Source organism: Ranitomeya variabilis, chromosome 1, assembly GCF_051348905.1.
Source record: "Ranitomeya variabilis isolate aRanVar5 chromosome 1, aRanVar5.hap1, whole genome shotgun sequence".
NCBI classification, from domain to species: Eukaryota; Metazoa; Chordata; class Amphibia; order Anura; family Dendrobatidae; genus Ranitomeya; species Ranitomeya variabilis.
In genome coordinates, this window is record NC_135232.1 from 560,950,243 (window position 1) to 560,977,804 (window position 27,562).

The 27,562-nt window shown below is 42.8% G+C and overlaps 1 protein-coding gene across 2 annotated transcripts in view; it reads left to right on the forward strand.

The window, feature by feature from the left end:
• The first annotated feature begins 7,185 nt into the window (after positions 1 to 7,185).
• KCNJ10 (potassium inwardly rectifying channel subfamily J member 10) overlaps positions 7,186 to 27,562 on the forward strand; it is a 106,584-nt gene continuing 86,207 nt past the window's right edge. Inside the window, exon 1 of one of the 2 annotated variants that reach the window (XM_077256784.1) lies at positions 7,186 to 7,336. In XM_077256784.1, coding sequence (XP_077112899.1) covers positions 7,265 to 7,336 — 72 coding nt within the window. In that variant the 5' untranslated portion in view covers positions 7,186 to 7,264. Of the gene's footprint in view, positions 7,337 to 10,914; positions 11,051 to 27,562 lie in introns of those variants that run through there. The other variant, XM_077256790.1, reaches the window with a different exon arrangement.

The window sequence follows — 27,562 nt, forward strand, 5'->3', positions numbered from 1 at the left end:
AAAAAAATATATATTATTCCCATAAATACATTTCTTTAGCTAAATAAAATAAAAGAAACAATAAAAGTACACATATTTAGTATCGCCGCGTTCGTAACGACCCAACCTATAATACTGCCCCACTAGTTAACCCCTTCAGTAAACACCGTAAGAAAAAAAAAAAAAAAACGAGGCAAAAAACAACGCTTTATTATCATACCGCCGAACAAAAAGTGGAATAACACGCGATCAAAAAGACGCATATAAATAACCATGGTACCGCTGAAAACATAATCTTGTCCCGCAAAAAACGAGCCGCAATACAGCATCATCAGCAAAAAAATAAAAAGTTATAGTCCTGAGAATAAAGCGATACCAAAATAATTATTTTTTCTATAAAATAGTTTTTATCGTATAAAAGCGCCAAAACATAAAAAAAATGATATAAATGAGATATCGCTGTAATCGTACTGACTTGACGAATAAAACTGCTTTATCAATTTTACCAAATGCGGAACGGTATAAACGCCTCCCCCAAAAGAAATTCATGAATAGCTGGTTTTTGATCACTCTGCCTCACAAAAATCGGAATAAAAAGCGATCAAAAAATGCCACGTGTCCAAAAATGTTACCAATAAAAACGTCAACTCGTCCCGCAAAAAACAAGATCTCATATGACTCTGTGGACTCAAATATGGAAAAATTACAGCTTTCAAAATGTGGTAACGCAAAAAATATTTTTTGCAATGAAAAGCGTCTTTCAGTGTGTGACGGCTGCCAATCATAAAAATCCGCTAAAAAACCCGCTATAAAAGTAAATCAAACCCCCCTTCATCACCCCCTTAGTTTGGGAAAAATAAAAAAATTAAAAAATGTATTTATTTCCATTTTCCCATTAGGGTTAGGGTTAGGGCTAGAGTTAGGACTAGAGTTAGGGATAGGGTTAGGGCAAGGGTTAGGACTAGGGTTAGGACTAGGGTTAGGGTTAGGGCTAGGGTTAGGGCTAGGGTTGGGGCTAGGGTTGGGGCTAGGGTTAGGGCTAGGGTTAGGACTAGGGTTAGGGTTAGGGCTAGGGTTAGGGCTAGGGTTGGGGCTAGGGTTGGGGCTAGGGTTAGGGCTAGGGTTAGGGTTGGGGCTAGGGTTGGGGCTACAGTTAGGGTTGGGGCTAAAGATAGGATTAGGGTTTGGATTACATTTACGGTTGGGAATAGGGTTGGGTGTGTCTGGGTTAGAGGAGTGGTTAGGGTTACTGTTGGGATTAGGGTAAGGGGTGTGTTTGGATTAGGGTTTCAGTTATAATTGGGGGGTTTCCACTGTTTAGGCACATCAGGGGCTCTCCAAACGGGACATGGCATCCGATCTGAATTCCAGCCAATTCTGCGTTGAAAAAGGAAAACAGTGCTCCTTCCCTTCAGAGCTCTCCCGTGTGCCCAAACAGGGGTTTACCCCAACATATGGGGTATCAGCGTACTCAGGACAAATTGGACATCATCTTTTGGGGTCCAATTTCTCCTGCTACCCTTGGGAAAATACAAAACTGGGGGCCAAAAAATAAGTTTTGTGGGAAAAAAAGATTTTTTATTTTCACGGCTCTGCGTTGTAAACTGTAGTGAAACACTTGGGGGTTCAAAGTTCTCACAACACATCTAGATAAGTTCCTTGGGGGGTCTAGTTTCCGATATGGGGTCACTTGTGGGGGGTTTGTACTGTTTGGGTACATCAGGGGCTCTGCAAATGCAACGTGACGCCTGCAGACCAATCCATTTAAGTCTGCATTCCAAATGGCGCTCCTTCCCTTCCGAGCTCTGTCATGCGCCCAAACAGTGGTTCCCCCCCACATATGGGGTATCAGCATACTCAGGACAAATTGGACATCATCTTTTGGGGTCCAATTTCTCCTGCTACCCTTGGGAAAATACAAAACTGGGGGCCAAAAAATAAGTTTTGTGGGAAAAAAAGATTTTTTATTTTCACGGCTCTGTGTTATAAACTGTAGTGAAACACTTGGGGGTTCAATGTTCTCACAACACATCTAGATAAGTTCCTTGGGGGGTCTAGTTTCCAATATGGGGTCACTTGTGGGGGGTTTGTACTGTTTGGGTACATCAGGGGCTCTGCAAATGCAACGTGACGCCTGCAGACCAATCCATTTAAGTCTGCATTCCAAATGGCGCTCCTTCGCTTCCGAGCTCTGTCATGCGCCCAAACAGTGGTTCCCCCCCACATATGGGGTATCAGCGTACTCAGGACAAGTTGGACAACAATGTTTGGGGTCCAATTTATCCTGATACCCTTGTGAAAATACAAAACTGGGGGCTAAAAAATCATTTTTGTGAAAAAAAAAGAATTTTTATTTTCACGACTCTGCGTTATAAACTGTAGTGAAACACTTGGGGGTTCAACGCTCTCAAAACACATCTAGATAAGTTCCTTAGGGGGTCTACTTTCCAAAATGGTGTCACTCGTGGGGGTTTTTAATGTTTAGGCACATCAGGGGCTCTCCAAACGCAACATGGCATCCCATCTTAATTCCAGTCAATTTTGCATTGAAAAGTCAAATGGCGCTCCTTCCCTTCCGAGCTCTGCCCTGCGCCCAAACAATGGTTTACACCCACATATGGGGTATCAGCGTACTCAGGACAAATTGCACAACAATTTTTGGGGTCCAATTTGTTCTCTTACCCTTGGGAAAATAAAAAATTGGGGGCGAAAAGATCATTTTTGTGAAAAAATATGATTTTTTACTTTTACGGCTCTGCATTATAAACTTCTGTGAAGCACTTGTTGGGTCAAAGTGCTCAACACACATCTAGATAAGTTCCTTAAGGGGTCTACTTTCCAAAATGGTGTCACTTGTGGGGGGTTTCAATGTTTAGGCACATCAGGGGCTCTCCAAATGCAACATGGCGTCCCATCTCAATTCCAGTCAATTTTGCATTGAAAAGTCAAATGGCGCTCCTTCCCTTCCGAGCTCTGCCCTGCACCCAAACAATGGTTTACACCCACATATGGGGTATCAGCGTACTCAGGACAAATTGCACAACAATTTTTGGGGTCCAATTTCTTCTCTTACCCTTGGGAAAATAAAATATTGGGGGCGAAAAGATCATTTTTGTGAAAAAATATGATTTTTTATTTTTACGGCTCTGCATTATAAACTTCTGTGAAGCACTTGTTGGGTCAAAGTGCTCACCACACATCTAGATAAGATCCTTAGGGGGTCTACTTTCCAAAATGGTGTCACTTGTGGGGGATTTCAATGTTTAGGCACATCAGGGGCTCTCCAAATGCAACATGGCGTCCCATCTCAATTCCAGTCAATTTTGCATTGAAAAGTCAAATGGCGCTCCTTTCCTTCCGAGCTCTGCCATGCGCCCAAACAGTGGTTTACCCCCACATATGGGGTATCAGCGTACTCAGGACAAATTGTACAACAAATTTTGGGGTCTATTTTCTCCTGTTACCCTTGGTAAAATAAAACAAATTGGAGCTGAAATAAATTTTGTGTGAAAAAAAGTTAAATGTTCATTTTTATTTAAACATTCCAAAAATTCCTGTGAAACACCTAAAGGGTTAATAAACTTCTTGAAAGTGGTTTTGAGTACCTTGAGGGGTGCAGTTTTTAGAATGGTGTCACACTTGGGTATTTTCTATCATATAGACCCCTCAAAATGACTTCAAATGAGATGTGGTCCCTAAAAAAAAATGGTGTTGTAAAAATGAGAAATTGCTGGTCAACTTTTAACCCTTATAACTCCCTAACAAAAAAAAATTTTGGTTCCAAAATTGTGCTGATGTAAAGTAGACATGTGGGAAATGTTACTTCTTAAGTATTTTGTGTGACATATGTCTGTGATTTAAGGGCATAAAAATTCAAATTTGGAAAATTGCGAAATTTTCAAAATTTTCGCCAAATATTCGTTTTTTTCACAAATAAACGCAAGTTATATCGAACAAATTTTACCACTATCATGAAGTACAATATGTCACGAGAAAACAATGTCAGAATCGCCAAGATCCGTTGAAGCGTTCCAGAGTTATAACCTCATAAAGGGACAGTGGTCAGAATTGTAAAAATTGGCCCGGTCATTAACGTGCAAACCACCCTTGGGGGTGAAGGGGTTAATATCATTATGCATGGACAGCCACCAAAAAGTCTAGCAAAGGCTTTTGTTGTAGCAGTAACCCCAGGATGACCACCCAAGACAGAGTCATGATCATGAAATTCCTGTAACACCCGCATTTTTAGGTACACAGGCACAAATAATTTTGACCATGCAGTAGCGGAAGGAGCCAATGACTGGACTTTACAGATCTCCTCTTGCAATTCTGAGTTTACCAGGGAAACCACAATACCCTGAGGAAAGATGGAGGATGGAGGTTCTGGAGTAGAAACTGAATTGAGACTACGAGATAATGCATTAGCTCTCATATTCTTAGATCCCATCTGAAGTTTGCCAATGAACACCTGGATGATTCTGTGAGTGATTGGGAGAAGGTGCTGTGGTTAGATGAGACAAAAATTAAGTTATTTGGCATTAACTCAACTCGCCGTGTTTGGAGGAAGAGAAATGCTGCCTATGACCCAAAGAACACCATCCCTACTGTCAAGCATGGAGGTGGAAGCATTATGTTTTGGGGTATTTCTCTGCAAAGGGCACAGGACTACTTCACCGCATCAATAGGAGAATAGATGGAGCCATGTACCATAAAATCCTGAGTGACAACCGGCTAAGTAAGATTAAAATAGATAAATTTCCGGGTCCGGATGGCATACACCCATGAGTACTAAGAGAACTAAGCAATGTAATAGGCAAGCCATTATTTCTTATATTTAGGGACTCTATAGCGACGGGGTCTATTCCACAGGACTGGTCCATAGCAAATGTGGTACCAATATTCAAAAACACTTACTGGCCTATAATTTCCAGTTTCACTTTTAGAGTATTCAGACCCCTTTACATTTTTCACTCTTTGTTACATTGCAGCCATTTGGTCAGAGGTGTATCTAGGGTTTCTGGCACCCGGGGCAAGAATTCATTTTGCCGCCCCCGCCCCCCCTTCCAGGACATATGTTCCCCCGTCAGCCCCATCATTGCCCTCTCCCCGTACTTTCCGCACCCACTATATACTGGGGATTATGTGTGGGGAAGTATCAGGAGATTAGGCAGAGATGTATGGAGAGGACAGGTTATATTCTGTGACTGAGATTTGTATATTTCCAGTCACATGCTGACCAGACTGATCCACTAATACTTAGTGTTGGACTGGGGTGCTAAGGGCCCACCAGTAACATTTACTTTAGGGGGGGCCACTTTTTAACCTGTATACAAATATTACACTTCCCTGATTCACAAATTGACCTATATATTTATATAATAATAAACTGGGTAGTTGAATGGTTAATGAATGATGAGATGCTGCTTTTTTCTGTACAAATTGTTTCTTCAGAGAGGAAGAGGACTAGAACTCTAGTGCCACCTATTGGAAGTAGCAATCCTAACAGTCAATGTCGACCTCTTAACGAGCCTTGTCACATGACTTAGGATAAAAGCCAAACCAGAATCTCAATTTGCAGACACTGTGTTTCGGGGTACTGCCCCTCGTCAGTGCAAAGTGGAGATCTGGCTTGGCTGAATGAGAGGTGTCTGACCGGGATCCAAGAAAAAGAGAAGAAGAGATCCAAGAAGTATTGTTTCTCCTTGTGAAGAGTGACATGTTAAGTTATTTCCCAGAGGAGCATTGCGGCTTTAAGTCTCCTCATCTCAACATGCTTAACATGTCAATCCCTGCAAGGAGAAACGATACTTCTTGGATCCCTTTTTTTTGTACAGAGTGACTCAATTGAATTATACCGAGTACTGCCCATGTAGTGGGGCTGGGTGCCCAGATCTGCACAGGGGCCCACCGAGGAATTCCCCTGTTACCCTATGGGCCAGTCTGAGCCTGAAAACTTAGAAGCTGAAAGCATTTAGTGGGCACAATTGTACAGATTGCAGGTATGTCATCCCGCTATCACCCATGTGCTCAGGACATGCAGCGCAATCTTGGCAGCATGCGCATTGCATCACAGAGAGAGTAACCTTTCTTCTCAGTACAGATAACTCCATTAAGGATGGTAGGAGGGGCAGTAGCCTGCAGAATGGGCATTTGCGCTCAGGAGGGGTGCGCTGAAAGGGCGTTCACTTGCAGGGGATGTTTGCGCGCAGGAGAGAATGATGAGAGCACACACTAATATTACAAATGCTTTTTAAGTTGGAGGCATCGGGAGGTGGTGTGGGCTTCAAGCGTCGGCATGAGGGATGGGGGTGAGGGCTCACCTCCAGTCATTGGGGTCACTGTGGAGAGGGAGGAGGATAGAATTAAGAACCCAAGATGAGTCATCAGCATATAGGTGGTACTGGACACTGCAAGATAGCGACGGTGACCTCACAGACTACTGACTGGTGGGCACAATACTAACAGGTGGACTCAGGATAGGAGCAGGCAAGCAAAGAATATCAGCGGGTGGGCACAGGAAAGTGACAGGGCACAGGATAGTGACCGGTTGGCACAGGATAGTGACAGGTTGGCACAGTATAGTGACAGATGGGCAGAGGATAGTGACAGGGGGCACAGGATAGTGACAAGTGGGCACAGGACAGTGACGTACAAGATAGTGACAGGTGGGCACAGGATAGTGATGTACAAGATAGTGACAGGTGGGCACAGGATAGTGACAGGGAATAGCCTAGTGACAGGTGGGCACAGTCTAGTGACAGGTGGGCACAGGATAGTGGCAAGTGGGCACAGAATAGTGACAGGGTACAGGATAGTGACAGATGGGGGCAGGATAGTGACAGGTGGGCACAGGATAGTGATAGTTGGACACAGGATATCAACAGTTGGGCACAAGATAGTGACAGGTAGGTACAGGATAGTGATAGGTGGGAATAGGATAGCAACGGCACAGGATAGTGACAAATGGGGCAGGATAGTGACAAGTGGACACAGGATAGTGATAAGTGGTGCAGGATAGTGATAGGTGGGTGCAGAATAGTGACGGGCCATCTCGGATCACTTTCAGGGACCGCACAGAGCTCGGGTCTCACCAGGAGTTCTTTTTCTGTGAGGTCCCAGTTAGTATTCTGTGGAGTTTGCTCTTCTTGTGTTCTTCCCCCACCCCCAGTAATGTGATGCGGGGTCTCTATTCATTTCCACCTCATTAGAGCCTTGCAGAAAGTTTCTACCCCTCCGTCTTCCCCACCAATCACAGCTCCTGGCTCCTCTGCCCGATGTTCTGCAGATGATCTCAGCCAGGCTGTGTCAGTCTCTGGAGCCTGGGACTCTGCACCTGCCATCTATTGGACCCAACACGGTGAGTCCCCCCACCCCTAGAGACAAGGGCGATTCGTGCCCCCTGATCAGTACCTGAAACCCTTATTAGTATATGACGATATATACTGAACACACGCACATTATACACATATACACATTGTACACACACATTGTATATATATACACACACACATTACACTTAGATAACACAAATATATATATATATATATATATATATATATATACACACATTACACTTAGATAACACAAATATATACACACTACACTTAGATTACACATATATACACACATTACACTTAGATTACACATATATATGCACATACATTACACTTAGCTTACACAAATATATATACTGTATATACACATACATTACACTTAAATTACATAAATATACACACATTACACTTAGATTACACATATATACACACATACATTACACTTAGATTACAGAAATATATATATATATATACATATATATATATATATATATATATATATATATATATATATATATACACATACATTAGACTTAGATTACACATATATGCACACATACCTTACACTTAGATTACAGAAATATACAAACACACATTACACATATGTGCACACATACATTACACTTAGATTACACATATATGCACACATACATTACACTTAGATTACACATATATGCACACATACATTACACTTAGATTACACATATATACACACATACATTACACTTAGATTACACATATATACACATATACATTACACTTAGATTACACATTTATACACACATACATTACACTTAGATTACACAAATATATATATATATGCACACATACATTACACTTAGATTACACAAATATATATATATATATATATATATATGCACACATACATTACACTTAGATTACACAAATATATATATATATATATATATATATATATATATATGCACACATACATTACACTTAGATTACACAAATATACACAAATATTTAGAATTGAGAGTCCTCAGTGGTTGATACCTTTTAATGGCTAACTGAAAAGATGGTAACAAATTGCAAGCTTTCGAGACTACATACGTCTCTTCATCAGGCAAAGACTAAAACAAATTCTGAAGAATCACATATTTATGCACAACATAGTATAGAGAAAAAAAAAAAAAAAAGGGAAAAAAACCATGGATAAGCCAGGTGACATGAAGCAGAATTACCATGGGTGATAAACAGTTACATCCATAAATATTGGGCCAATTCTTAGATAAGGATTGTTTTATTGTCCTGTGATTAGGGTCTCTGTTGTGATGACCCCACATGGTCTGATGGGCAAGTTCCTTAATTGATGTAAAAAGACATAAATCCATGTGACACATTCATTCCTGCAGTTAGAGTGTCAAAGGTCGTCATCAGTTTATATTCCCAGACTCTCCTGTCTTTCTGCGATTTGAAGTTACCTTTTAGCACAAGTAATTTCATGTCCATAATGTTATGATTTGGGAGACAGAAATGTATTGCCACAGGTAGATCCATTCTTTTTTCTCTTATTGTATGGCGATGAGATTTCATCCTTGTTCTCAGTTTCTGCCCTGTCTCCCCTACATACAGACCCCCAGTTGGACATTTAGTACAAATAATTAGGTACACCACATTAGAAGTGACGCAGCTGAAAGTACCTGGTATCTTGTAGTCCTGATGTGAGTTGGGAATCTTTATCTTGTCCGTGGTAATTATAAATGGACAGGTTTTACATTTTTTCTGGTTGCAAGGAAAGGTACCTGTAGCTGTTGGAGAAGACAGGGAGCTCTTGACAATGATGCGTCTTAGATTTGGGGGCTGCCTAAAACTGTCACGTCGGACGCTGTTCAGACCAGGTCGTCCGACAGACAGCGGTAATTCCGCTTTTGACCACTATTTGCTCATTGGCGTCGGCTAGATTTTATCTAGCTGTTCCGGGGTTAATTTACCTGATCCTCGGATTGGAAGCTGGGCCATGCCCATTGCCTTTAAATAGTTCTCCTGATCATTGGGCGTCGCCGATTATAGCTTCTGTCTTGTGCGTTGTTATCTCAGTCTGGAGTTGAGAGCTGGTTGTTGGAGATTCATTGCTGGTGGTATATTTTCCTTTGTCTTATTTACTCCTTCCTATATTTGTATTTATTTTGCCCTGTACATTTATAGTGTATTCCTGAGTGACTGCGGCGTGGTGTATATTTTCCTTTATCCTTGTCTGTGCTAACTGTGGGTATTGGAATATTACCTCTTCACTGAGTGGTGGGCGGAGGTATCAGCCTAGGGTTGAAACAGGAGACAGGGTGAGGTTCGAGGCCTGGACATGCACACCATCAGTGTAAACTCCAGGTAGAGGGTCAGTCAGGATTTCCCTAGTCTGAGGGAAACTGCAGGGGCCCGGGTTATTAGCTCTCGCTCACCTAGTCTCCCCGTGACAAAAACACAGTAGTGGGGGGTCTGGAATCGGGCATCTTTTTGCAGTAAAGGTTATAATTTCCGTGCAGCTCCCCTTAGCACCTCCAGATTTGGATTGTAGGTAACTACTAGAGGCACCCGGTTATTTTCTTCTTTAGTTTTGTAATGTAGCAGGTGATTCCTTGATATTCTGGTGGCTCTTGTGATCTGATTTTCAATTGTTCTTGGATGGTAGCCCTGACTCAAAAAGGTCTTTCTGAGGCGACCCAGGTGTTCATCTCTATCCATTGGGTTGGAACATATACGATTGTATCTGATGGCTTGGCTGTAGACAATGGAGTTATTTATGTGTTTTGGATGGAAACTGTCCCATTTAAGGTATGTTGGACGGTCGATTGGCTTCTGATACAGGGATGTCTCTATTTTATTGTTCTGCAGGTAATGATGGTGTCCAAAAAGTTAATTTCAGTGCAGGAGTAGTTGAGTGTCAAGTTGATGGTGGGATGAAATTGATTAAAATGTTCATGGAACGTCTTTAGCTGTGGCTCAGACTCCGTCCAGATGATTAAAATGTCATCAATGTAGCGGTAGTAGGCCAGAGGCCTGATGGGACATGAGGACAAAAAGTCGCTTTCAAGCTTGGCCATGAAAAGATTTGCATACTGTGGGGCCATTTTACTTCCCATTGCTGTGCCAGTCTCCTGTAGATAGATCTTCTTGTCAAACTCAAAGTAATTGTGGGTGAGGATGAATTTTATAAGTTTCACCACAGAATTTGCATCAGTCCCTGTGTTTTCCAGGAAGAGTTTGCAGGCATTTAATCCATCCTGGTGTGGGATATTGGAGTACAAAGATTCCACATCCATGGTGGCCAGGATGGTTCCTTCTGGTAGAAGACCTATTGCTGATAGTTTATTCAATAGGTCAGTTGTGTCCTGAATGAAGCTGGGTGTATCTTTTACCATGTATCTGGGTGTATACCATGTATCTGTGTGTATCATGTATCTGTGTATCTGTGTGTATCATGTGTGTACCATGTATCTGGGTGTATCTTTTACTGGAGGTGCTAAGGGGAGCTGCACGGAAATTACAACCTTTACTGCAAAAAGATGCCTGATTACAATCCATTTTTCCAGACCCCCCACTACTGTGTTTTAGGCAGCCCCCAAATCTAAGAAGCATCATTGTCAAGAGTTCCCTGTCTTCTCCAACAGCTACAGGTACCTTTCCTTGCAACCAGAAAAAATGTAAAACCTGTCCATTTATAATGACCACGGACAAGATAAAGATTCCCAACTCACATCAGGACTACAAGATACCAGGTACTTTCAGCTGCGTCACTTCTAATGTGGTGTACCTAATTATTTGTACTAAATGTCCAACTGGGGGTCTGTATGTGGGGGAGACAGGGCAGAAACTGAGAACAAGGATGAACTCTCATCGCCATACAATAAGAGAAAAAAGAATGGATATACCTGTGGCAATACATTTCTGTCTCCCAAATCATAGCATTATGGACATGAAATTACTTGTATTGAAAGGTAACTTCAAAACACAGAAAGACAGGAGAGTCTGGGTATATAAACTGATGACGACCTTTGACACTCTAACTGCAGGAATGAATGTGTCACATGGATTTATGTCTTTTTACATCAATTAAGGAACTTGCCCATCAGACCATGTGGGGTCATCACAACAGAGACCCTAATCACAGGACAATAAAACAATCCTTATCTAAGAATTGGCCCAATATTTATGGACGTAACTGTTTATCACCCATGGTAATTCTGCTTCATGTCACCTAGCTTATCCATGGGTTTTTTTCCCCCTTTTTTTTTTCTCTATACTATGTTGTGCATAAATATGTGATTCTTCAGAATTTGTTTTAGTCTTTGCATGATGAAGAGACGTATGTAGTCTCGAAAGCTTGCAATTTGTTACCATCTTTTCAGTTAGCCATTAAAAGGTATCATCCACTGAGGACTCTCAATTCTAAATATTTTTCTATCTACTGGCTAACACAGTACCAAGATATATTTCTTTCCTGTATAAATATACACACACACACTTTACACTTAGATTACACACATGTACACACATTACACTTATATGCACAGAATGTGTAATGTATGTGTGTGATCAAATGAATATGTCTATTATATGCGTACACATATCTCTACATAATGTATATGTGCGCGCACAATCTATATATGTGTGTAATGTCTCTGTAGTATATTTTATATATACACTGTATATATATATATATATATATATATATATATATATATATATATATATATATATATATATATCTAACAGACCAAAAGTTTGGACACACCTTCTCATTTAAAGATTTTTTCTGTATTTTCATGACTATGAAAATTGTACATTCACACTGAAGGCATCAAAACTATGAATTAACACATGTGGAATTATATAGTTAACAAAAAAGTGTGAAACAACTGAAAATATGTCTTATATTCTAAGTTCTTCAAAGTAGCCACCTTTTGCTTTGATGAATGCTTTGCACACTCTTGGCATTCTCTTGATGAGATTCAAGAGGTAGTCACCGGAAATGGTCTTCCAACAATCTTGAAGGAGTTCCCAGAGATGCTTAGCACTTGTTGGCACTTTTGCCTTCACTCTGCGGTCCAGCTCACCCCAAACCATCTCAGTTGGGTTCAGGTCGGGTGACTGTGGAGGCCAGGTCATCTGGCTTAGCACCCCATCACTCTCCTTCTTGGTCAAATAGCCCTTACACAGCCTGGAGGTGTGTTTGAGGTCATTGTCCTGTTGAAAAAGAAATGATGGTCTAACTAAATGCAAACCGGATGGAATAGCATGCCGCTGCAAGATGCTGTGGTAGCCATGCTGGTTCAGTATGCCTTCAATTTTGAATAAATCCCCAACAGTGTCACCAGCAAAGCACCCCCACACCATCACACCTCCTCCTCCATGCTTCACGGTGGGAACCAGGCATGTAGAGTCCATCTGGTCACCTTTTCTGCGTCGCACAAAGACACGGTGTTTGGAACCAAAGATCTCAAATTTGGACTCATCAGGCCAAAGTACAGATTTCCACTGGTCTGATGTCCATTCCTTGTGTTCTTTAGCCCAAACAAGTCTCTTCTGCTTGTTGCCTGTCCTTAGCAGTGGTTTCCTAGCAGCTATTTTACCATGAAGGGCTGATGCTCAAAGTCTCCTCTTAACAGTTGTTGTAGAGATGTGTCTGCTGCTAAAACTCTGTGTGGCATTGACCTGGTCTCTAATCTGAGCTGCTGTTAACCTGCGATTTCTGAGGCTGGTGACTCGGATAAACTTATCCTCAGAAGCAGAGGTGACTCTTGGTCTTCCTTTCCTGGGGCGGTCCTCATGTGAGCCAGTTTCTTTGTAGCGCTTCATGGTTTTTGCCACTGCACTTGGGGACACTTTCAAAGTTTTCCCAATTTTTCGGACTGACTGACCTTGATTTCTTAAAGTAATGATGGCCACTCGTTTTTCTTTACTTAGCTGCTTTTTTCTTGCCATAATACAAATTCTAACAGTCTATTCAAGACTTTAATTTAAGAAATCCCACTTATTACACCTGACAGGGCACACCTGTGATTTGAAAACCATTCCCGGTGACTACCTCTTGAAGCTCATCAAGAGAATTCCAAAGCAGTCATCAAAGCAAAAGGTGGCTACTTTGAAGAACCTAGAATATAAGACATATTTTCAGTTGTTTCACACTTTTTTGTTAAGTATATAACTCCACATGTGTTAATTCATAGTTTTGATGCCTTCAGTGTGAATGTACAGTTTTCATAGTCATGAAAATACAGAAAAATCTTTAAATGAGAAGGTGTGTCCAAATTTTTGGTCTGTACTGTATATATACACACGCAGACACACAGGCGGGTAAAAGGGTAAGTAGGTTTTTATCTTTTGACCTTCTGACTTTCAGGCTCCATATCTCACCATCCACTATAGCAGGGGTGGGGAACCTCAGGCCCCAGGGCCATTTACGGCCCTCGATGACCTTTTATCATGCCCCCGGGGAGATTCTCAGGGACCGCATTCTTGGGCAAGGAGCTGTATTTTGATTGCCACCAGCTCATTAATTTCTTCTTGCTCTGTTAGCACACATATGCAGTGTTCACTACTGAACACTGAAGGGCCTGCAATGAAAGATTACATCCTGAAACTAGTGCCAGAGTCAGGATGTACTTTTTGGGAGGAGTTTGTACGGCCCCCGAAGAATGGTATAAAGATCCAAATGGCCCTTGGCAGAAAAAAAGATTCCCCACCCCTGCACTACAGCTTTGAATGTGAGACTACCATCATTTTATAGACAATCATCTTGGATATCTCATACTTAAATGTGACTTGCAGCTATTTAGCATATGATTAATTATGCAGATTTTTGTCATGTCACTGCATTGTTACTATTTTGCTCCTAAAGATCTAAATTTCTAAATTGTAATTTTTATAATTTTGTTAGTATTTTGTAAATTCACCATGGCCTGAATCCTCCTGGGCAGTCTTGGCCAGATTCAAGCATGTATTAACCTTATGTTGATGTCAGGTCTCTTCTACATGTTCCCTATCTTGGTACATACTGGTCACCTCACTTGGGTCTGTATAGAGCTTATTCTTCACCTCTCCCCACAAGTGTTAGATTGGGTTGAGGTCTGGGAACTGTGGAGACAATCCAACACCTCTACTTCATTGCCATTGACCCATTTCTCTGCCAATATCGATGTATGTTTCGTGTTGTTGTCCTGTTTGAGTACTATGTCATCCTTTTCATGCACATAGTGCTTGAGTAACTCATCTTGTAGGTTGTTCACATATAGCTCAGCATTGAGACCACCACGAATCCTGGTCAAGTATCCAACACCTTTGGCTGTGAAACAACCCCTTGTTACTTCCAGACTCATTTGCACCCATCAGAGCCTGGTCTGTTGACTTTCATCTCATTGCTCTAAATCACTCATCTCTGATATTCTACCGTCCTCTTTTCTTACCTTTTAACAAACTCGAGTCAACACTTCTTATGACGATATTGAAGTTGAGGCTTTGTCACCTTTTTTGGGCCACCATTCTAGACTTGCAGAATGTGTATTACACGGTTCTTGCATGGATGTCTGTGATTTCACTATTACAAGCAAAGGAGCCACCTCCTCCATGGTCAAACGGGGGGGTCTGGGGCCCACAGGGTGAATGGATCCTAGGGGCCAACCCTACAGCTACAGCTTTGGCAAAAATTAAGAGACCACTGCAAAATGTTCAATTTGTCTGATTTTTCTCTTTATAGGTTTATTTTTGAGTAAAATGTAAATTGTTCATTTATTCTATAAACTTCTGACAACATGTCTCCGAATTTCCAAGTGATAAATTTTGTATTTTTTTTTCAAACAAAGAAAAATGGTCAAAATTAAAAAAACAGTGCTTTCAGACCTCAAATAATGCAAAGAAAACACGTTTATAATCATTTAGAAATAACAATACTAATGTTTTAACTCAGGAAGAGTTCAGAAATCAATATTTTGTGGAATAACCATGATTTTAAATCACAGCTTTCATGCGTCTTGGTATGCTTTCAACCAGTCTTTCACACTGCTTCTGGCGCAAAAACTTTAAGCAGTTCTTCTTTGTTTGATGGCTTGTGACTATCCATCATCCTCTTGATTACATTTCAGAGGTTTTCAATGGGGTTCAGGTTTGGAGATTGGGCTGCCCATGACAGAGTATTGATGTGGTGGTCTATTAATTTTTGCCAGAGCTGTATATGCAAATGGAGCGCCCCCCAGTCACAGGGCCACCGAGTCCTAAGTACCGGGTCTCCCTTCGGGCTCTGGCGATGTCACGGTGGCTAGACCCCGGCCTGTGACCCTGTTAAGGGGGATCCAATAAAGGAATAACAGTTCGATGTGTGGGTGGTGGTGATGATGTGGTGCAGTGCCGGTCGCAATAATTAACGAGGACACCAGATTGCAGTCTCTTTACTTCTTTACTGAAGGCTCAGGATTCTCAGTCTGGAATACGGTTAACCGGGCTGTGGGAGTCCGGCCGGTCCGATGGCACCTCCAGAGTTCCCTTTGCAGGTGGAAATCTGTGCCTACCTTCTAGCGCTTGTGTGTTGTGGTCCTCCCCTGCTGTGCTTACGGGATAGTCCCCACAACTGTTGTGTCTGTTTCTGAAGTTCCCTCACAACTCGATTATGATGTTCTGCTTCGTCCCCCAGATCATATGGCTAGGACGCACCCGTATGACGGGTAGGCTCGGAGCTCTTCCTTGACCCTAGTGTCGCCCCTCTCCTGTTGTTGCCCCCTATGTCTTCTTAGGTGATTTGGGTGAGACAGCCCGCCTATAACTGACTGTCCTGCCGTAGGTTTGAAGTTAGGCCTGGAGCTCTATACTTCCTCGGCGTTCCGGCCACCGGCTGCGCGCCTCAGTAGGATGTTGCCTCGTCTCACAGCACGACTCCTACTGGTGTTTCTCCTTGTTGCGTCGATCTCGTTTCTCACTCAGCACAATAAACCTCGCTTCTTGTCCTTTCTTAGGGCACCGCCGCTATCTCGTGCAGGCGCGGTCCCGTAACGTTCTCTCTGTTCGCTAGGCCTCTGTCAGGATCCCACCCCTGGCAGGGACCCCCCTGAATCTTCCCCTGCAACACCCTCTGCCACAGGATGTTGCCTGGCTCTAACCCAGTCAGCTTCTCTCTAACTTCCTGTCTAACCCCCAGTTTTACCAGACTGTGAGGAGTGGCCTAATACATAGCGCCCTTAGCTCCCCCTGGAGGCCAGACTGTGAAGTGCATTGGTGTCTGTGATACCTGGTCAGGTGAACTCCTTCAGTGCCATCAGACGTACCATAGCCCCCCTTAGCGGCGGAGCATCAGTACTGCAACGACCAGGACTCTGGGGCGCTGCACAAATATAGTTGTCAGCCGTTAACCTTGGTATAATGGAGTGTCGACTGTAAAACACTGGTGGCTCCTGCACATATACTGTGCGCCCCCATAACTAGGATGTAGAATTACGGTAGTTTACATTAATGGTTCTTTGATGAAAGCAAGCTATCACCGATCCACAGGTTAGGAAGGTGATAACTTATTGATTGGTGGAAACCACAATGATCAGGAGAATGGGGAAGTTTTAAACCTGACAGGACACTTTTATCACTATTTTATTCCCATTTTATAATGGAGCTGCAGGTGGAATGTCTGACCGCAGCTCCACTCATCCTCTTTGGGGGCTTCCAGAAAAAGCCAAGTGCAGCCCCTTAGGCAGGGGTGGGATTCAAATTTTTAACAACAGGTTCTGTGTTTGTGTGTAGGAAAACCACACCCATTTTTAAGCCACACCCATTTACACACACCTTTTCCTCAAACATATACAAGTAGGGGCGCAGTCAAACCATACCTTCCAACTTTTGAAGGGAAAGAGGGTAAAGTTTGCAGCAAATTTTAGTCCACACCTCTGACCACACCCATTTCACAACTAGTCACACCCATATCCACATCCCAACCACACCCATTTAGCATTGCTGATCACACTGTTTCATAAACAATAATTATAAACAAAAAAATATGGCCACACAGTGCGCCATACTGTATAATGGCCACACATGATGCTCCATACTGTATAATGGCCCCATATGATATTGCGTACAGTATAATGGCCACACATAGTTACTCCTACACACGCAGCCCCGCTCTGTACACCTCGTACACACACACACCTCGTACATACCTTGTACACATACACACACATGGCTCTGCTGCATCCACACTGTAAACAACTCCGGAACCCACACATAAGCTTACCATCGTACAGCACCATGACAACCAGCACAGCAGAGTCCTGCAATACAGGGAGACCCCTGATCATGTGAATCCTGACTCCTCCCCTCCTGTGACCTCATCACAGGTCCTATGCGCACAGAGCAGTGGCAGCCATACATGTGGTGTGCGGCTCTCTGTGGGTGGAGGAATGCAGCTCTGCAGTGCTGGACCACGGGGGTTGGGAGGTGTGGTACCGGATCACGGCTTTGAATCTCCCCGGTTCGGGGAACCGGCTACTTTTTCAACAAGCAGTTCCATCGAACCGGGGAGAACAGGCTGAATCCCACCCCTACTCTTAGGGAATGAATGGATCAGTGGTCTAGTCGTACATGCCGCTCCATAATAATGGGGATAAGAGTTTACATTCTGCAGATAGGTGCAGGTCCCAGCAGTCATACCCACACCAATCTATAACTTAGCACTTATCCTTTTGGCCACATTCACACTTTCAGTATTTGGTTCCTTATTTTACATCAGTATTTGTAAGCTAAAATTAGGAGTGGAACAATCAGAGGAAAAGTATAATAGAGACACATCACCACTTCTGTATTTATCACCCACTCCTTGTTTTAGATTACAAATACTGAAGCAAAATACTTACCGAATGTGTGAACATGGCCTTAAGATAGATGATTGTTATGACCCCAATGGCGAGGGTCTCAGAGATATCAGCAAGTCTGCGAAGTACAAAAATCCAGCTCATAGGGCAGTGGTAACTGGGTTGACCATATATCTACTCCTAACGCCAACACTAGAAGTAGCCGGGGAACATGCCTACGTTGGTCGCTAGATGTCTCGCGCCAGCCGGAGAGCTAACTACCCCTAGAAGAGGAAAACAAAGACCTCTCTTGCCTCCAGAGAAAAGACCCCCAAAAGTAGGATACAAGCCCCCCACAAATAATAACGGTGAGGTAAGAGGAAATGACAAACGCAGAGATGAACTAGGTTTAGCAAAGAGAGGCCCACTTACTAATAGCAGAATGTAGTAAGATAACTTATATGGTCAACAAAAACCCTATCAAAAATCCACGCTGGGGATTCAAGAACCCCCGAACCGTCTAACGGCCCGGGGGGAGAACACCAGCCACCCTAGAGCTTCCAGCAAGGTCAGGATACAGATTATATACAAGCTGGACAAAAAATGCAAACAAAAACGAATAGCAAAAAGCAAGAAAGCAGACTTAGCTTAATCAAGCAGGAACCAGGATCAGTAGACAAGAGCACTACAGATTAGCTCTGATATCAACGTTGCCAGGCATTGAACTGAAGGTCCAGGGAGCTTATATAGCAACACCCCTGACCTAACGACCCAGGTGAGCATACAAGGGATGACAGACATACCCAGAGTAAAATCACTAGTAGCCACTAGAGGGAGCCAAAAGGTAAATTCACAACAGTACCCCCCCCCCTTAGTGAGGGGTCACCGAACCCTCACCAAGACCACCAGGGCGATCAGGATGAGCGGCGTGAAAGGCACGAACTAAATCGGCCGCATGCACATCAGAGGCGACCACCCAGGAATTATCCTCCTGACCATAGCCCTTCCACTTGACCAGGTACTGAAGCCTCCGCCTGGAGAGACGAGAATCTAAGATCTTCTCCACCACGTACTCCAACTCGCCCTCAACCAACACCGGAGCAGGAGGCTCAGCAGAAGGAACCACAGGCACAACGTACCGCCGCAACAAGGACCTATGAAATACGTTGTGAATGGCAAACGACACCGGAAGATCCAGGCGAAAGGATACAGGATTAAGGATCTCCAATATCTTGTAAGGACCAATGAATCGAGGCTTAAATTTGGGAGAGGAGACCTTCATAGGAACAAATCGAGAAGACAGCCATACCAAATCCCCAACACGAAGTCGGGGACCCACACCGCGGCGGCGGTTGGCAAAACACTGAGTCTTCTCCTGTGACAACTTCAAGTTGTCCACCACATGATTCCAGATCCGCTGCAACCTATCCACCACAGAATCCACTCCAGGACAGTCAGAAGGCTCCACATGTCCCGAGGAAAAACGAGAATGGAAACCGGAGTTGCAGAAAAATGGCGAAACCAAGGTGGCAGAACTAGCCCGATTATTAAGGGCAAATTCAGCCAACGGCAAGAAGGTCACCCAATCATCCTGATCAGAAGAGACAAAACACCTCAAATACGCCTCCAGAGTCTGATTAGTTCGTTCCGTTTGTCCGTTAGTCTGTGGATGAAAGGCAGACGAAAACGACAAATCAATGCCCATCCTACCACAAAAGGATCGCCAGAACCTGGAAACAAACTGGGATCCTCTGTCCGACACAATATTCTCAGGAATGCCGTGCAAACGAACCACGTTCTGGAAGAACACAGGAACCAGATCAGAAGAGGAAGGCAGCTTAGGCAAAGGAACCAGATGGACCATCTTGGAGAAACGATCACATATCACCCAGATGACAGACATGCCCCTAGACACTGGAAGATCCGAAATGAAATCCATAGAGATGTGTGTCCAAGGTCTCTTCGGGACAGGCAAGGGCAAGAGCAACCCGCTGGCACGAGAACAGCAAGGCTTAGCTCGAGCACAAGTACCACAGGACTGCACAAATGACCGCACATCCCTTGACAAGGAAGGCCACCAAAAGGACCTGGCCACCAGATCTCTGGTGCCAAAAATTCCCGGGTGCCCTGCCAACACTGAGGAATGAACCTCGGAAATGACTCTGCTGGTCCATTTAGCAGGCACAAACAATCTGTCAGGTGGACAAGAGTCCGGCCTACCAGCCTGAAATCTCTGCAACACACGTCGCAGATCTGGAGAAATAGCTGACAAGATAACTCCTTCCTTAAGAATACCCTCAGGTTCAGCGACTCCAGGAGCATCAGGCACAAAGCTCCTAGACAGAGCATCGGCCTTCACATTCTTAGAACCTGAGAGAAATCAAATAGTAACCCTCAGCAAAGAAGGACGTGTGTATACAATAATTAGTAACCATCAACTACAGCCATGTATAACGTCCAAAATATCTAGGACTAAACGTATGTTCAACGCTATATATCAATATAATCATATAAAGAAACGCGTATAAGAACAAAGATGATATAATAAACTTTATTGAAGAAAAAACATAAACAGAATCGGGGGATACAATCCCAATAAAAGCACTTTAAAAACTGGTAGCCACAAGTGTATCATATAGATGAGCCAAAAAATTAAAGTGGCACCAAAACTGAGTGAATGTTTATAATAACCAAATCAAAAAGGAGTATACATACAACCTATCATAGTCATAATATATCAAACCTGGTAGCAAGTGATACAAATCAGGCTAAACTCCCATAGTAAGGGGTCACTGTCTCTATATTACCATCGTGATCTTCTATAGTATATATACACATATGCTGCATAGAACGCCAAGCAATATAATAATAACTGTATGATAGCAAATAGCAGATAGCAGATAGGATATAGAAAATGTACGTAATGAATACTATACCTAAACACTCAGACAATGGTGCCACTGCCCCTACGCGCGTTTCGGCGGCGTGCCTTCGTCAGGGGGACTCCCCTGACGAAGGCACGCCGCCGAAACGTGCGTAGGGGCAGTGGCACCATTGTCTGAGTGTTTAGGTATAGTATTCATTACGTACATTTTCTATATCCTATCTGCTATCTGCTATTTGCTATCATACAGTTATTATTATATTGCTTGGCGTTCTATGCAGCATATGTGTATATATACTATAGAAGATCACGATGGTAATATAGAGACAATGACCCCTTACTATGGGAGCTTAGCCTGATTTGTATCACTTGGTACCAGGTTTGATATATTATGACTATGATAGGTTGCATGTATACTCCTTTTTGATTTGGTTATTATAAACATTCACTCAGTTTTGGTGCCACTTTAATTTTTTGGCTCATCTATATGATACACTTGTGGCTACCAGTTTTTAAAGTGCTTTTATTGGGATTGTATCCCCCGATTCTGTTTATGTTTTTTCTTCAATAAAGTTTATTATATCATCTTTGTTCTTATACGCGTTTCTTTATATGATTATATTGATATATAGCGTTGAACATACGTTTAGTCCGCGTGCGCCGTGACGCCCTTATGACACTATCTTCATCTGCTGCATTCTGACTACAATTCCCGGCATTATGTTTGAGCTTGTATCATGTGATCTTTTTGGGCGCTTACTTTTCTCCCATTGGTCTCCTGCCGTATAAAAGGTGTTTCTATTGACATGATGCCACTCCCCCTGACGAAGGCACGCCGCCGAAACGCGCGTAGGGGCAGTGGCACCATTGTCTGAGTGTTTAGGTATAGTATTCATTACGTACATTTTCTATATCCTATCTGCTATCTGCTATTTGCTATCATACAGTTATTATTATATTGCTTGGCGTTCTATGCAGCATATGTGTATATATACTATAGAAGATCACGATGGTAATATAGAGACAGTGACCCCTTACTATGGGAGTTTAGCCTGATTTGTATCACTTGGTACCAGGTTTGATATATTATGACTATGATAGGTTGTATGTATACTCCTTTTTGATTTGGTTATTATAAACATTCACTCAGTTTTGGTGCCACTTTAATTTTTTGGCTCATCTATATGATACACTTGTGGCTACCAGTTTTTAAAGTGCTTTTATTGGGATTGTATCCCCCGATTCTGTTTATGTTTTTTCTTCAATAAAGTTTATTATATCATCTTTGTTCTTATACGCGTTTCTTTATATGATCATATTCTTAGAACCTGGTAAATACGAGACCTCAAAGTCAAAACGGGAGAAAAACAATGACCAGCGGGCCTGTCTAGGATTCAGGCGTTTAGCAGACTCGAGGTACATCAGATTTTTGTGATCAGTCAAGACCACCACACGATGCTTAGCACCCTCGAGCCAATGACGCCACTCCTCAAATGCCCACTTCATGGCCAACAACTCCCGATTGCCTACATCATAATTTCGCTCTGCCGGCGAAAACTTCCTAGAGAAAAAGGCACAAGGTCTCATAGTAGAACAACCAGGACCTCTCTGCGACAAAACGGCCCCTGCCCCAATCTCCGAAGCATCCACCTCAACCTGAAAGGGAAGTGAGATGTCAGGCTGGCACAAAACAGGCGCCGAAGTAAACCGGCATTTCAACTCCTGGAAAGCCTCCACGGCAGCAGGAGCCCAGTTAGCCACATCAGAGCCTTTCTTGGTCATATCCGTCAACGGTTTAACAACGCTAGAAAAATTAGCGATAAAACGACGGTAGAAGTTAGCAAAACCCAAGAACTTCTGAAGACTCTTAACTGACGAGGGTTGAGTCCAATCATGAATAGCTCGGACCTTGACTGGGTCCATCTCCACAGCAGAAGGGGAAAAAATGAACCCTAAAAAGGGAACCTTCTGTACACCAAAGAGACACTTTGAGCCTTTAACAAACAAAGAATTTTCACGCAAAATCTTGAAAACCATCCTGACCTGCTCCACATGCGAGTCCCAATCATCATAAAAAAACAGAATATCATCCAGATAAACGATCAAAAATTTATCCAGATACTTCCGGAAAATGTCATGCATAAAGGACTGAAAAACTGAAGGTGCATTAGAGAGCCCAAATGGCATCACCAAGTACTCAAAATGACCTTCGGGCGTATTGAATGCGGTTTTCCATTCATCTCCTTGCTTAATGCGCACAAGGTTGTACGCACCACGAAGGTCTATCTTGGTGAACCACTTGGCACCCTTAATCCGGGCAAACAAGTCTGACAACAGCGGCAAAGGATACTGAAATTTGACAGTGATCTTATTTAAAAGCCGATAGTCAATACAAGGCCTCAAAGATCCGTCCTTTTTGGCCACAAAAAAAAATCCCGCACCAAGAGGGGAAGAAGAAGGACGGATATGCCCCTTCTCCAGAGACTCCTTGATATATGAACGCATCGCGGTATGTTCAGGTACCGACAGATTAAACAGTCTTCCCTTAGGAAACTTACTGCCTGGAATCAAATCTATTGCACAGTCACATTCCCTATGAGGAGGCAATGCACTTGACCTAGACTCGCTGAAGACATCCTGATAATCAGACAAATACGCCGGAACTTCCGAAGGCGTAGAAGTAGCAATAGACACGGGCAGGGAATCTCCATGAATTCCATGACAGCCCCAACTTGACACTGACATTGCCTTCCAGTCCAAGACTGGATTATGGGTCTGTAACCATGGCAAACCCAAAACAACCAAATCATGCATCTTATGCAGAACAAGAAAACGTATCACCTCCCGATGTTCAGGAGTCATGCACATGGTAACCCGTGTCCAAAACTGCGGTTTATTTTCTGCCAATGGCGTAGCATCAATACCCCTAAGAGGGATAGGATTTTCTAATGGCTCAAGAACAAAACCGCAGCGCTTGGCAAATGACAGATCCATAAGACTCAGGGCAGCACCTGAATCCACAAACGCCATGACAGGATACGATGACGGTGAGCAAATCAAAGTTACAGATAGAATAAACTTAGGTTGCAAATTACCAATGGCGACAGGACTAACAACCTTAGTAAGACGCTTAGAGCATGCTGAGATAACATGTGTAGAATCACCACAGTAGTAACACAAGCCATTCTGGCGTCTATGAATTTTCCGCTCATTTCTAGTCAGGATTCTATCACATTGCATTAAATCAGGTGCCTGTTCAGATAACACCATGAGGGAATTTGCGGTTTTGCGCTCCCGCAACCGCCGGTCAATTTGAATTGCCAGGGCCATGGAATCATTCAGACCTGTGGGAATGGGAAAACCCACCATCACATTCTTAATGGCTTCAGAAAGGCCATTTCTAAAATTTGCAGCCAATGCACACTCGTTCCACTGGGTCAGCACGGACCATTTCCGAAATTTTTGGCAATACACTTCAGCCTCGTCCTGGCCCTGAGACATAGCCAGCAAGGCTTTTTCTGCCTGAATCTCAAGATTGGGTTCCTCATAAAGCAAACCGAGCGCCAGAAAAAACGCATCAATATCAGCCAATGCCGGATCTCCTGGCGCCAGCGAGAAAGCCCAATCCTGAGAGTCGCCCCGTAAAAAAGAAATAACAATTTTCACTTGCTGAGCGGAGCCTCCAGAGGAACAGGGTCTCAGGGACAAAAACAATTTACAATTATTCCTGAAATTTCTAAACTTAAATCGGTCTCCGGAAAACAGTTCAGGAATCGGTATCTTAGGTTCTGACATAGGATTTCTGGTAACATAATCTTGTATGCCCTGCACACGAGCAGCAAGCTGGTCCACACTTGTAATCAAGGTCTGGACATTCATGTCTGCAGCAATCACAAGCCACTCAGAGGTAAAGGGGAAAAGAAAAAAAAATGAGAGAGAGAAAAAAAAACTCAGAACTTTCTTTCTTATAATCCCGCTTCTGCAATGCATTTAACATTTAATACTGGCCTGGCAAACTGTTATGACCCCAATGGCGAGGGTCTCAGAGATATCAGCAAGTCTGCGAAGTACAAAAATCCAGCTCATAGGGCAGTGGTAACTGGGTTGACCATATATCTACTCCTAACGCCAACACTAGAAGTAGCCGGGGAACATGCCTACGTTGGTCGCTAGATGTCTCGCGCCAGCCGGAGAGCTAACTACCCCTAGAAGAGGAAAACAAAGACCTCTCTTGCCTCCAGAGAAAAGACCCCCAAAAGTAGGATACAAGCCCCCCACAAATAATAACGGTGAGGTAAGAGGAAATGACAAACGCAGAGATGAACTAGGTTTAGCAAAGAGAGGCCCACTTACTAATAGCAGAATGTAGTAAGATAACTTATATGGTCAACAAAAACCCTATCAAAAATCCACGCTGGGGATTCAAGAACCCCCGAACCGTCTAACGGCCCGGGGGGAGAACACCAGCCACCCTAGAGCTTCCAGCAAGGTCAGGATACAGATTATATACAAGCTGGACAAAAAATGCAAACAAAAACGAATAGCAAAAAGCAAGAAAGCAGACTTAGCTTAATCAAGCAGGAACCAGGATCAGTAGACAAGAGCACTACAGATTAGCTCTGATATCAACGTTGCCAGGCATTGAACTGAAGGTCCAGGGAGCTTATATAGCAACACCCCTGACCTAACGACCCAGGTGAGCATACAAGGGATGACAGACATACCCAGAGTAAAATCACTAGTAGCCACTAGAGGGAGCCAAAAGGTAAATTCACAACAGATGATTACTTGTTTTCATCATAGAACCCCTGTAAGTGCATATTTGCTACTGTGTAATAGTTACAGGATAGGGAGGGGTTAAACATTCAAGTATTACATTTCTATTGGAAAACAAGAATCTTCTTATTGATATCAGAGAGAACAATTGACCTCCATACACAACACAATCCACTATACCAAGACCAATAATATCACACACAAGAAACAAATACCACCACACTGTAACCAGACCACATATTATCACCACATAGTGACCGAATAATACCACATACAGGGAGAAAATATCACCACACCATGACCAGACCACATATTATTACCACATAGTCACCAAATAATACCACATACAGGGAGCAAATACCGCCACACCATGACCAGACTACATATTACCACCACATAGTAACCGAATAATACCACATTCCATTGATAAATACTGTCATGTCATGACCAGACCACATATTACTAGCACATAGTGACCAAATAATACAACATACAAGGGACAAATACCATCACACCATGAGCAGACCACATATTGCCTCCACATAGTGACTGAATAATACCACATACAAGGGACAAATACCACCACACATGACCAGAACATATATTACCATCACATAGTGACTGAATAATACAACATACAAGGGACAAATATCATCACACCATGACCATATCACATATTGCCACCACATAGTAACTGAATAATACCATATACAAGGGACAAATACCACCACACCATGACCAGATCACATATTACTACGATATAGTGAACAAATAATGCAACAGACAGAGGATAAATACCGCCACACCATGATCAGACCACATGTTACCACCTCATAGAAACCAAATAATACCAAATACAAGGGACAAATACCACCACTCCATGACCAGATCACATATTACCACCACATGGTGACTGAATAATACCACATACAGGGGATAAATACCACCACACCATGACCACACCACATATTACCACCACATAGTGACCGAATATTACCACATACAGGGAACAAATACCACCGCACAATGACTAGACCACATAGTGACTGAATAATACCACATACAGGGGATAAATACTACCACACCATGACCAGACCCCATATTACCACCTCATAGAGACCGAATACTACCAAACTGATCAATAATAAAAGCCACAATACTAATAACACTAATATTACCACTGGTGACATTATACACAGGAGCTCTGTATATAGCTGTATATAGTATACAGTATATAATGTCAGTGTACAGGTAATATAGTGCCCACAAGTGACATTATACAAAGGCTCTGTATATAGTATACAATGTATAGTGTCAGTGTACAGGTAATGCAGTGATCACCAGTGGCATTATAGTATAGTGTTCCTGTGTATATAGTGTAAGGTAATACAGTAACCACCAGTAACATTATACCTAGGAGTTCTGTATATAGTGTCAGTGTACAAATAATACAGTGATCACTAGTGACATTATACACAGGAGTTCTGTATATCGTTTCAGTGTACAGGTAATACAGTGAACACTGTTGACATTACACACAGGAGCTCTGTATATGGTGTCAGTGTACAGGTAATACAGTGATCACCAGTCACATTATACACAGGACTTCTATATATAGTGTACAGGTAATACAGTGATCATCAGTGACATTATAGACAGGAGTTCTGTATGTAGTGTCAGTGTACAGGTAATACAGTGATCACCAGTGACATTATACACAGAAGCTCTGTATATAGTGTATAGTGTACAGGTAATACAGTGACCACCAGTGATATTATACACAGAACCTCTGTATGTAGTGTCAG